Here is an 11,764-nt window from a genome sequence, read left to right as displayed (position 1 = left end):
AAAAAGTAAGCTGGAGATGCGGGGTATCGATCCCCGTACCTCTTCCATGCTAAAGAAGCGCTCTACCATGTGAGCTACATCCCCTTACATTCATTTTGAATTATACCTTTATTTAACAATACTTGAAATTAATTCATTTTACAACATCTAAACAACATAAAATCTTTACCACCAAACCAATCATAAACCAGGCCTTAGCTCTTCTAATAATTTGAAAACGAGTATTGTAAATATTGACATCTTTCTTTGGTCTCTTCATCAAATTAAGAACTTCAGTCAACGCACAAAAAAAATGAAAACAAGTTCATCATCATTTATTTCTCTCATCATCGGAGGATGCTTGTTATTTTTGATCAGTGTGGTGGCTCTCTTTTCTATTTTATATTTTCATGACTCTTCTTTTGTACAATTTATTCATGAATTTTCTTCTACTAATGAGATTATTGGAAAGATATTTTCATCAAATAATAATTTACAATCTTATCGATTGAAACTCTTGGAAAAGGATTGGAAAATTCATCAAGAATTGAAAAGAAAAAAAATTGGAGATGAACAATTAATGAAAGTTTCGTCAAGTTTAGATACACAACTTGAAAAGCCCTTCTATATAACTGAACCTGTTATAAAGATATTTTCAGAAGGAAAGATGGAACAGAAATGTAAAGAATTGTCGAACAAAAATTACAAATGGATGGCAGATAACTATGAAAAGATTAAGAAGAAACCACTGAATAGAATTAAAATTCCTGGAACTCACGATTCATTTACAAATTCCATTAATTTTAGAAATAATGATTCTGCACTAATGTTTGCAAATGATTCACCATCTGAAATGTGGAAAGTCTTTTCAGTGCCGTTTATTCCAAAAACTTTCATGTTAATGATGTTGGTTCCTTGGGCAAATACTCAAAGTTGTACTGCCACGGAACAACTCAATCACGGAATAAGATATTTTGATGTTAGAATATGTAAAGATGATAGAGAATCGTTGGATAATCAATTCAAAATTTGCCATAATTTCTATGCTGGAAAAATTATGGACATTTTGAGTGAAGTGAGAGATTTTGTAATCAATGTAGCTCCATCTGAGTTTATCATTTTGGATTTCAATCACTTTTATGGACTTTCTCAAAAGGATCACGATTATTTATTGTCGAAGATAATTACTCAGGTTGGAGATGTCATGATCAAACCATCTCAGTTTAAATTGAATTCTACATTGGAAAGTATGTGGGCTAATACCACTAGAAGAGTTTTTATTTTTTACAATGATAACTACTTGAAAGCTACGAGTCCTGATATTGCCGAATATTTCCACACCAATGACGATATTGAATATACTTGGGGAGACACTCTCAATATCAACTATCTCAATGAATACAATCTCCGCAAGCTAAAGCAAAGATCTGAATCAAAAGATGATATTTCAAATACTCTCCTCAGTCTCCAACTAGTTCTAACACCCAACATTGGAACGATTGTTCAGGGATTCTTCAATCGACCTTATTCCATTCTCGATATTACTCAACCAATGATAAGTCCCATTCAACAATGGATTCCTAGTTATGACCAATCCCTCCTCAATATCATTACCTGTGATTACTATCACTTGTATAATTTTACTGATATTGTCATTCAAAGCAATACTTAATACCTTCCATATTTGTAAATATCAAACTCTTTACCACCAAAACTGCCATTACACAACAAGCCCACTCAGTGCACTGATCAAATAAATGATGAGGATTATTCTAATTATCAGTAATAAACTCCAGTAAAACCAAAATCATTACAGATATCAACACAACAAAAAATGTCTGTAAATGATTCTCATCATTATAATGGTGTTGATGAAATAAACGTAAAGAGAAAGGTGGAGTCGACGAGAAGCAGATATAAACAGCAGGAGAAGACTAGCCACCGACAAGAAGAAGAACACAACTCACCATCTTCGATGAATGTGTTTTGCAAAATAGTGACCATACTGTTGATGATTTACATGACCATTATCATGGTCTTGGTCTTGATGGACACACTCTATTCTAATAACGTGCACACTAGTGGCCATGATGTGAAATTATTTCATGATAATAATTATTTAAATAATGTTGATGAATCGGAGTTTGATGTTCCAACTCTTGAGGATGAACAGATATCATTATTAAATAATAGAAGAAAATCACAGTTGGGATCTATGAGTAGAAAAACAAGAACAATTAATTCAATGAGTCATAATTCACTGCACTGGAAGAATTGTTCATATAATTTGAATTATACAGAGACAACGAGAAGAAATTCGGATGAGTATTATAATTATTTCAATGATGGAATGATGGCTCCAGTGATTGGTAAAATAGAATGTCAGGAAATTAGGTTTTTTCAAAGTTATTCAAACTTTAAAATTTCTTTTTTTGGAATGTTTTATAGTAAGGTGGTTTCGTTTATTGATCAAGTGAATATGAATTTATTTACTCAGGATAGCCATTTATTTTATCCAATTACGTCAACCTATCAAGTAATTACTGTGGAAGAGGACAATTATATTAATATTTGTGGAGATGTTTCAAAACTAGTTTCAAAATTAACTAGAAATGGACAAGAACACTTATTACATTTATATCCTAGTTTAAATTTCACTTCATGTGAAAATTTATTTTGTAATGTGAATGAATCATTGTATGATCCATTCAATTTGTATTTTAGAGCTCAGAATTATTCACAAATTTATCAAAATGCTGAACAGAGAACATTCCTGTATAGAGATCTTCATATTTTATCAATTCTTACCAACAGATGTCAATATTGTAAATCAGAATCTCAATTTAGAACTCGAGTCCAAAAACAAGAATGTCCATTTATGGTAAATTATCCAGCTCGTTCTGCAGAAAGAAATTGCTTGGGGAAGAATGGATTCTCTGTATTTTATCCATATATGTCTCTGGATCAATATTTACAGACCACTGGTAATCCATTCATGTGTTATTGTTATGAAAATAACATTTACTCAAGTAGATGTGACAGTATTCACATATTTATCTATCCAATTTATAGAGTAATTATGAATCCATATTTAGAATTGGGCATTGAAATTGTATTATTTATTGTAATTACTTTTGTACTTGTATTACCATTAGTGAGGGATTTCGTTAGGAGAGGAAAATATGCTTTTAAAGATTTTGATATGATTTTGAGAGCTCTCTCAGTAATTCCTTTCTGGATCTTTAGACTTTCTTACTGTATCATTAAATTGACAGATGGATTTTCAGAACCTGCACAAGATGACAAGTCCAGTAGATTTGTCAAAACCTTAATTTCCATAGCGATGGACACTATTGGATTCGATTATGTTTTCATTCCTCTGGTAATCAAGTGGAATCAAACCTATCAAAAAATCAAACTTTATACCAAGCAAAATGCAGATTTGAGTAGAAAGAAAACCTATTTGAGCTCAATAATCATGCTCATTTTCTACTATACCATTACAATTGGATGTGGATTGGTAATTATATTAAGTGCAATTTTATTGAACTATATACCTCATATATTTGATGAAGATGGGTCAGGCGCTGAAGGGTTGATTGTAATGATACTGGTCTTGATTGCAACACCAATCATAATTACATTAATGGGATTCTTTGTCTTGTCTGTTCTCATTCAAAGAAAATTGAAACAAGCTTCAGATGTCTCATTTGTGAGCACTAATTATCTTGCCACTTCGATTACTTATGCAATTGTTTCAATGGCTCAATTCATTCCAACACTTATCTCTGCATTGACATTATATTTTGGTTACGATAGTATTTTAGCAGCTCTGTACTTTTTCTCATCCACTACAATGCAAATCACAACTGATGCATTGGAAATTTATGTGATTTTCCTATTGGCAGATAAGATTTCATTGAAGGAATTCTATTATGATACCATTTGGTTGAAAGTACTTTCTCCAATAATTGAAAAATGTTTCAAGAAGAAAATTACAGTGGTTGAAAATGGAAATTCGACCACAACCACTAGTGGAGAACCATCTGATGAACAATATTCTGGAGTTTATTATTCCAAAATGGAATAATGTTAAAAAAACAAAGTAAACACCAAGATTGATTTTGTTTCAAAAGAAAGTGTCAATTTCAGTTTCTCAAAACCAAGGTGATTTGGGAAGATTGTTTCAAAATATTATCCAATTATTCCAAATCCATTCCACAATTAGGTTAAGCCATGATTTTGAACCGAAAACTAAGTTTCATAAATTCTATCTTCACAATAACCTCAATCAAAAAGAACATGAATCAATAGAATTTTAAACTACAGTTGGCAACAATAAATTAAATCTACAAAGATGACCAATCTACTTGTTGTCATCCTCCAATTCGAAAGTATAAGGTACCCCAAACTGAAGTGCCTTATTTCTATCGGAAGGATTGAAATAAGATGAAATGAGAGAAAAATCAGTTTCCTTCCTCACATGCAAATACCACATGTAATGCGATCCAGCAGATGGATGCGCAGAGTAATGATCAAGCATCACTCCATGACTATCCACCACTACATATCTTTCAAAAAAGCACTGAATCATTCTAATAGTTCCATGTGTGGCTCTTCTTCTATAAAACGATTCATATACATCAATAGTTGATCCTTTAAATGTATCATCCTTAGTATAATCCTTATTCACTGCCTTTGTATTAAAATAGGATGGGAGTGTTTCCATTAGCCCCTTAGAAAACCACATTAACACTCCTCTATCATTAGTTAGTGCAGCATTTACATTCACTCCATCCAATGTTGAAATTAATGGTCTAAAACATGGCTCCACATGTTGCATGGCATAATTTGATGATGGTGACCTACTTGAATCATGTTTATGATTTGGAAATGAATAACCTCCTCTCCCTCTCGTTGTATAATCAGCAGTATTAATTGATTCATGTACAGATGCATCGAACGAGTGTTCATTATCCAAATTATTATATTGAGATGTATCCAATTCTGATTTTTCATTATTCCATCCACTACTACTTGATGATGCTGTATTTGATATTCCATTACATGAGTGCTTATTAGCATCAACATGCGAAGATTGCATAAATTGATTATTATTCACAACATTTCCAAAAGCATGGTCAAATGATTCATGTAATGATGTATTGCAAAGATTGTTAGCATGTTGCTGATGACCTACTTGTTGTTGCTGAGGAGAAATATGCATGTTAGTAGTCATTGAAATTGGATCTCCATTATTGGATTCACACATTGTACGATGAAGGTTGTTATTGAAGGATGTGGATGGAGCAGTGAACGAATTAGAACTCGCATTATGAATAGGCATCATCATATCCATGTTGCTATTGTTGTTGTGCTGCATGTTCAACTCAACATCTCTAATAACATGTTGTTGTGATGGAGAAATAACAGGTTTTGATGGTTGTTGTTGTTGTGGAGAAACATATGAGGATGATGTATGTACATGATGATTAGGAAGAGATGATACCGAAGACGATGATGCCAATGTACTACTTGAAGGTGGTGAAGATGTTGATGATGTTGATGATGAAGGAATCAACATGATTTCAAAGTTGTTATTAAAGTTAAAAGTAGTAGGATTACCAGTTGAAGAAGAAGCAGTATTAATATTAATAATATCATTCTGATCATAATCCAGTGTTGGATCAACATCAATATTTGCATCATCTATAATGACAGTAGCACCTTCAGCAATACCACTCAATTCTTCCTTGATAATAACATCCATCTCTCCTTCAACATCTTCCAATTGTTTCCTACTCTTCATGTATTGATCGTGGAGGGTTGTTAATTGTTGTTGGAGTTGATTTTGTCGTTTTGAGAGGCTTTTCATTCTTCGGTAGGGCCATCGTTTAATACCTAATTGTCTACATGTTCTCTTCAGAACAGAGGAGCAACATCCCAACTTGATAGCAGCCTCTTCCAATGGTAGATGAAAGTATTGCTGTATTTGCTCCTTATTGATTTGAAATTTCATTATGTATTAAAATAATTGTTATGATGATGATGATTAAAGATGATGATACAAGGATACAATAGTAGGTCGGTTTGTGTTGTGGTGTGCTTAATTGTGTTTTCGACTTGATTTTTCAATATATGTCAAACAACAACAACAGAAATTGTCGATTTACAAATTGAGAGAGATGGTCGACAAGAAGAGTAATATATTATGGAGAGAAGACACAAGTTATCCACACATCAAGCAAACGGAGAGCTTGTAAAAAAGATAGACCTATTTGGATATTGTGTTGTGTTGGAAATAAACTTCAAAGTTTGAGAGTTAGTTGATTTAGCTAGAGTGAATCTAGGCACTTTTTCAAAGTATTCTCACTGTTGGAGATTTAAGTGTTGTGACCTTGTTGTTTTGAGTTGAAAAAAGGCAAACAAGTGGAAATAAAGAAAAAAAGGCATCCGCAGTAATACTGAAGAATCTTTTCACACTTGAAGTTGTTTAATCTCCGCATCTCTCCATTCGAAGTTAGAACGGGATGCCACTTTTATGGATTTTGTCAATTTGAGTAAATAAAGAGATGTTTTTTATAAAAGAGACATGAAAATTATAGTTCAAATTAGAGAGATGGATGTTTCAGAATGGTGGTGTTACAGTACTTAATAGTGTTGTATATTATTAATATTAATTATTTAATGACTAGGTAATAAGACCTTGTTTTGAATGAAGGAGGACAGTAATTTGGCCATCTTCTCATCTCCTTGAACATTTGGATGAGATGCACAACCAATGTCGGTATTTTGATTCAATAAATTATGCATTGAAAGGAAATAGAGTGAGTTTTGAGGAAATTGAGGAGCTGCTTGATTTGAAACTCTTTCAGTGTAATTTTCCCAACAATCGAACTCTAATGGGCCACAAACAAGAACTACTTTAAGGTCAGGCTTTTTGGCAAGGTATTTTCCATAAACAAAGTTCAATAAATTAATATATCCACCATAATATTGTTCATAGGAAGGTCTAGGTGCAGTTGAGAAATCATTGCCACCCAGAGTAATAACAACGAGACTTGGAATGTAGTCTGTAAAGTTCCAATTGGAAATGTTTTGATTGGCAACAGTTCGTGGATAATAAACTGGATAAGGATCCTTAGATGTGGATGAAGGATCTGCATAATTTCTAACCACTCCTTTTCCACTGCAAAAACATTTTACATTCAATATTGAAAACATATCCACCATGTATGAGATTAAGGCATGTCGTCATTATAACAAGAATATTAGATGGTTACTAATTTATGAATTAATTTAAACTAACCTGTAACATTCGACATGATACTCATCAGCTTGTAAATACTGAGCTGTCTTGACAACAAAGCTTTGATGAACATCTTGAGTGGTTACACTATATCCACATGGTGGCTTTCCAAGATTTCCTAAAGAATGAAAATTGTAAAGTGACCATATTAATTAAATGATTACAAACCATATGCACAAGAAAGAGAATCGCCAAGAAACTCAACAATTAATTTCCCATTTGAACCTTTTGTTTGACTTGTTTCTTGTTCAACTAATTGAACATCCAAAGTACTTATTAATTGTACATCAGATAATGTAACAGTTCCAAGGAAGGCCTCAGTTCTCTTTTCAAATTCAAAAACGAATAATGCCTCTGGATCACCAAGGAATGTAAATCTAACAGTATACTGCTTTGGAATTGGTGATGAAATAGTTGTCAAAATCTGATTGGAAACTAATTTTCTTGGACCATTTTCAGTTTCCTTCCACAAGTAAACATTATACAAATTTCCAACATCGTGCATTGTGAGTTGAACTTTAATATCCAAAACTTGTTCACTATCCATTCTAAAAGCAGAGGTAATACTCACACCCGACCAATCGAATACGACAGGAAGTGTTTGATTCGTGATCGGAAGCACTCTCCCATGTTTGAAAATAATATTCTGATTGAGTGATGTTGTTTGTATCTCTCCGAAAAGTGGTTTGGCAAAGCTGTTGTGAATTATAGACAAGGTAAAGAAGCTGCTGATAACAACAATAAATAAATAAAATCTGAGAGGAGCTTTCCAGTTGAGCATTTTTTTTTTGAACGGATATCGGATTTTTATGTTAACTATTTGGGTCATTGTAATGCTGGTGATGAACATTGGTTTTACTGAAATTTTAATGTTACTGTTCGAAAGTTAAAATATTATTGGGAAAGTTTTATTATGCAATCGGATTGGGACCACTTAGATTAGAACAACATTATGGAATACTCAATATGAGAAAATCACTCCAGCTTATTGGATCAAAAAATAAATGCATTGTAATGATACTTCACAAATATCAACTAAACAACACAACAAAATTCATGTAGCATTAAAATTCATCCAATTGATCGTTCTTTAAAATGCACTCATCACTCAATTATTATCCATTTATCACTTTTGAAAATGCACCACAGGTTTTGCATAAATACATCTTGTGGGAATCAAATCAACAAGGATGAACTTTGAAAAAAAAATGTCTCACCAAGAAGAACAAACAACTTCATCTGGAGTTGTATTTCGTATTGAAAAGCAAAAGATGGTCCAAGTGGAGTCTCCATTGGATTCATCAATCATGAATATAATTTCCATGCAGCTGAGAATGGAAGGTCAAAATGTGGAAGAATTATCATCAAAGAGAGGTAAATTGCTGGTCATTGCTCTTGATCGTTCGGGATCAATGAGTGGATCTGCCATCTCTGAAGCAAAATTGGCACTGGAATCACTCTTGACAAATATTGATGGTCACAATGAGAGAGTACTATTCATTCCTTATGATACAAGTGCTGAATTGATTGACATGTCAAGAATGTCACTTACTGAAAAGTTAAATCAAGTTCAAAGAGTGCATGCAGGAGGTGGTACTGATTTTGCATGTGTATTTGATGCTATTAGATTATTTACTGGTGCGTTGGATGGACAAATTGCTATCGTGTTCTTTACTGATGGTCAAGATGGTTATAATGGCAATAGAGAAACTGCAATTGACATGATGAAGAAGAGATTAACAACTGAGAGTGAATCGTTTGAGTTCCATACAATTGGTTTTTCATCAGGACACGATGCAAGATTATTGACAGATATGACAAGATTGGGATCAGCTCAAGGTACTTTCCAATATGCTGAATCTGCTTCTTCTATTTCAACTTGTGTTAATTGTTTAACTGAACTTGTAAAGGGAAGTTCTTTGACTTGTAATTTAATTGTCAAGGATAAGGAAGGAATTGAAATTTTGAAGGAAAGGATTAATTTGGAAAATGATGATGGATTAATAACTTTCCAATCTTTCATTAATATTGAACTGGCTCCAGAATCTCAAATTTACCTAGAATTCGAAAATACAACTGTACCTGTATCGTTAGAAGCATTCGAAAGAAGCGAACCATCATCAATAGAAAAGCTCTCCTTACAAATCAAGTCAATTGAAAGATTTTTGATTGAAGCTGCTGGAACCATCTCAAGCGAAACTACTTCATTGGAGGAGATTCACACCAAGGGAAAGACTATTGAAGAAAAGCTGGAATCTATTAGTTCAGACATTAGAAAGAATCGTGACAGATCTGTTAGAAGAGCTCTTTTCCAATTGATTGAACCTATCTTTGATTCATTGGCGAATTTCAACAAGGTTTTAGCTGAATCTATGGTTGGAACTCTTTCCAATGAAAAGATTGCCAACCTCAATTCTTTAGCTTACAGATCTATTACCAAGAGAAGTTTACAAAAGAAGTTGGATCAAAGAGCTCAAAACAATGTTGAATTGTTCGAAAAGGCAGAAGAAATAATCAAAAATTCTGTAGATACTATGAATTTTGAAGAAATTAAGGGAAAGTACTCCAAGCAAGCAGATGAAATAGGACCATGTTTTTACACATGTTGTAATTGGATCGATCTCTTGCAAGATAAGGACTGTTTATGTTTGGGATTACAGGTCAATCGTCCTCAAACAGCTATTGCTGATTCTAGCAAGGTTCAAATTAGTTCAGTTTCCACATCTCTTATGTCAGCGGAATCTTTCCTTGACTCAGTTACCTTCTCTATTGGAAGTGCTTATAATGTAGAAAGTTCTCATGGTGGTTTCAAGGATGTTCGAGTCAATGAACAACATAATCCAAATGAAGCTAAGATTATTTCTGGTGCTTCAAGAGAAAGCATCAATGCAGTTCTTCCATTGTTTATCAGCGAAGAACATTGGAAGGTTTCCAGACAAAAGATGAAGCCAATTTTGGGATTTATTGCAACATTGGATATTATGGGATATGCTTTCGAACAATTCAAGACTATTCCATTCTTGGTTCTCAATAAGTTATTACAAGAAAGTTCAGAATCTGAACTCACAGAATTCCAAAGTATGAGATTAAACCTTGTTATGGACACTTGTTTACAAATTGTAAAAGAATGCTCATCTGAACACATGCAAGAAAAGATGTCTGAAACATTGTTAAAGCTCTTAACTGATTACAATACCAAGCCAGAAACCAGAACTGTAGACGTTATTCCAAATAATGAAGTATTCCTAGCCCAATTAATCTGTGCCCAAAAGCTGGGATATGTTGATGTAAACTCTGTGGACATGGGATTATTCTTCAAGAATATTGCTGAAGAAGAATTGAGAAGAAAGGGTGGATTCTCATTGAATTTAGATGAAGTTACTGTTGATTTGTGGTTCTCATTACTTGGTATCGACACTAACAAGATGATTACTGAATTTGTAGAAATCAAGAAGGAAAAGTATCGTGAAATGATTAACAACAGTTCATCTCAAGAAACTCACTATGGAGAAACTATTAGAAGCATGTTGGGAATTTCAAATACTCCTGTTGTTTCAACTGAATCGTCTGGAACCACATCAACTGAAACTGTTAAGGAAACTGTTAATGAAAACCAAGACATTGAAGATTATATTTTGAATTTAACAGAGCTCACACCAAAGGCTGAAGAATTGTATACAAAGCTTTCTGAGGTTTTCCAAAAGAGAATTCAAAAGTACCTTGTAAAGATCAATAACTGGATGGGACAACAAAATGAAATTGTTTTGGATATTGATAATTCAGCCAAGATCTGCCTCCTTATTCAAACCATTAATCATCAAAAGAATGCTAATAGAAGAGAGGCTATCCAAAGAAATGAATACATTTCACCATTCTCATCCACCCAAGAGGAACGTACTAACTATTTGAGAAAAATTGTTCTAGAACATGTACAAAACAAGAGAAACGGACTCTATGCAAACTTTATCTCAGAAATGAACTCTTGTAGTGTGGCCAGAGTTGCCTCTCTCTTTGCTTCCACTTCTGATATTTATGAAGCTGCTGGTATGATTTTTGGAAGAAAGAGAGGTCAGGGTGATGCTATGGCATTCTCTCGAGCATTATATTCACCAAATATTCCACTTTTCAAGGAAAAGGTCAAGATGCTTCTGGAGGGTGAATTCCAAGGTATTACATTGTTTACTGATTCAGTAACTAACCACACATGGGTTCCTGCCAGACACCATATTTTCAGATTGTGGTTCAATCATGAAAATGATATGACCACACAAGAGTGGGTTGATCTTAGTGGTAGACCAGAGGCTTATTTCTTATCAATTCACCACTTCCACAAGGTGTTGAATAAGAATGATAATGTCCATTTATAGAATGGAATAATAAATAGTAACACTATTTTGTGGAATTGATTATACATCTTGTTTGTCTGGTTTTTCCAGTACAAAATACTTAAGTGACCAAACAACAAAGCTTCTTCTT

At 33.4% G+C, this 11,764-nt stretch overlaps 5 protein-coding genes and 1 non-coding gene across 6 annotated transcripts; 3 read left to right on the top strand and 3 right to left on the bottom strand.

Annotated features, from left to right (window-relative positions):
* Nucleotides 1-11: 11 nt before the first annotated feature.
* NAEGRDRAFT_t667 lies at nt 12-84 on the bottom strand. The gene has a single exon. It is a non-coding gene; the product is annotated as a tRNA-Ala (tRNA).
* A 562-nt stretch (nt 85-646) lies between these two features.
* NAEGRDRAFT_53085 (uncharacterized protein) lies at nt 647-1,651 on the top strand (the record flags this gene model as incomplete). Its single annotated transcript, XM_002671081.1, has 1 exon — nt 647-1,651. One exon carries the CDS (start codon nt 647-649, stop codon nt 1,649-1,651), a length of 1,005 nt encoding a protein of 334 aa, XP_002671127.1.
* A 162-nt stretch (nt 1,652-1,813) lies between these two features.
* NAEGRDRAFT_73843 (uncharacterized protein) lies at nt 1,814-4,069 on the top strand (the record flags this gene model as incomplete). The annotated part of the gene is made up of 1 exon (XM_002671080.1): nt 1,814-4,069. The coding sequence occupies one exon, from the start codon at nt 1,814-1,816 to the stop codon at nt 4,067-4,069; it is 2,256 nt and encodes a 751-aa protein (XP_002671126.1).
* Nucleotides 4,070-4,345: 276 nt separating this feature from the next.
* On the bottom strand, nt 4,346-5,998 carry NAEGRDRAFT_59526 (uncharacterized protein; the record flags this gene model as incomplete). The annotated part of the gene is made up of 1 exon (XM_002671038.1): nt 4,346-5,998. One exon carries the CDS (start codon nt 5,996-5,998, stop codon nt 4,346-4,348), a length of 1,653 nt encoding a protein of 550 aa, XP_002671084.1.
* Nucleotides 5,999-6,663: 665 nt separating this feature from the next.
* On the bottom strand, nt 6,664-7,835 carry NAEGRDRAFT_73841 (uncharacterized protein; the record flags this gene model as incomplete). Its single annotated transcript, XM_002671037.1, has 3 exons — nt 6,664-7,168; nt 7,289-7,406; nt 7,457-7,835. 3 exons carry the CDS (start codon nt 7,833-7,835, stop codon nt 6,664-6,666), a joined length of 1,002 nt encoding a protein of 333 aa, XP_002671083.1.
* A 643-nt stretch (nt 7,836-8,478) lies between these two features.
* On the top strand, nt 8,479-11,688 carry NAEGRDRAFT_59525 (uncharacterized protein; the record flags this gene model as incomplete). The annotated part of the gene is made up of 1 exon (XM_002671079.1): nt 8,479-11,688. One exon carries the CDS (start codon nt 8,479-8,481, stop codon nt 11,653-11,655), a length of 3,177 nt encoding a protein of 1,058 aa, XP_002671125.1. The 3' UTR covers nt 11,656-11,688.
* Nucleotides 11,689-11,764: the final 76 nt, after the last annotated feature.

The sequence above is a fragment of the Naegleria gruberi genome (assembly GCF_000004985.1).
Source record: "Naegleria gruberi genomic scaffold NAEGRscaffold_64, whole genome shotgun sequence".
NCBI lineage: Eukaryota > Heterolobosea > Eutetramitea > Acrasida > Naegleriidae > Naegleria > Naegleria gruberi.
The sequence above is the reverse complement of the archived record's forward strand: the minus strand, read 5'-3'. Positions and strand labels throughout refer to the sequence as shown.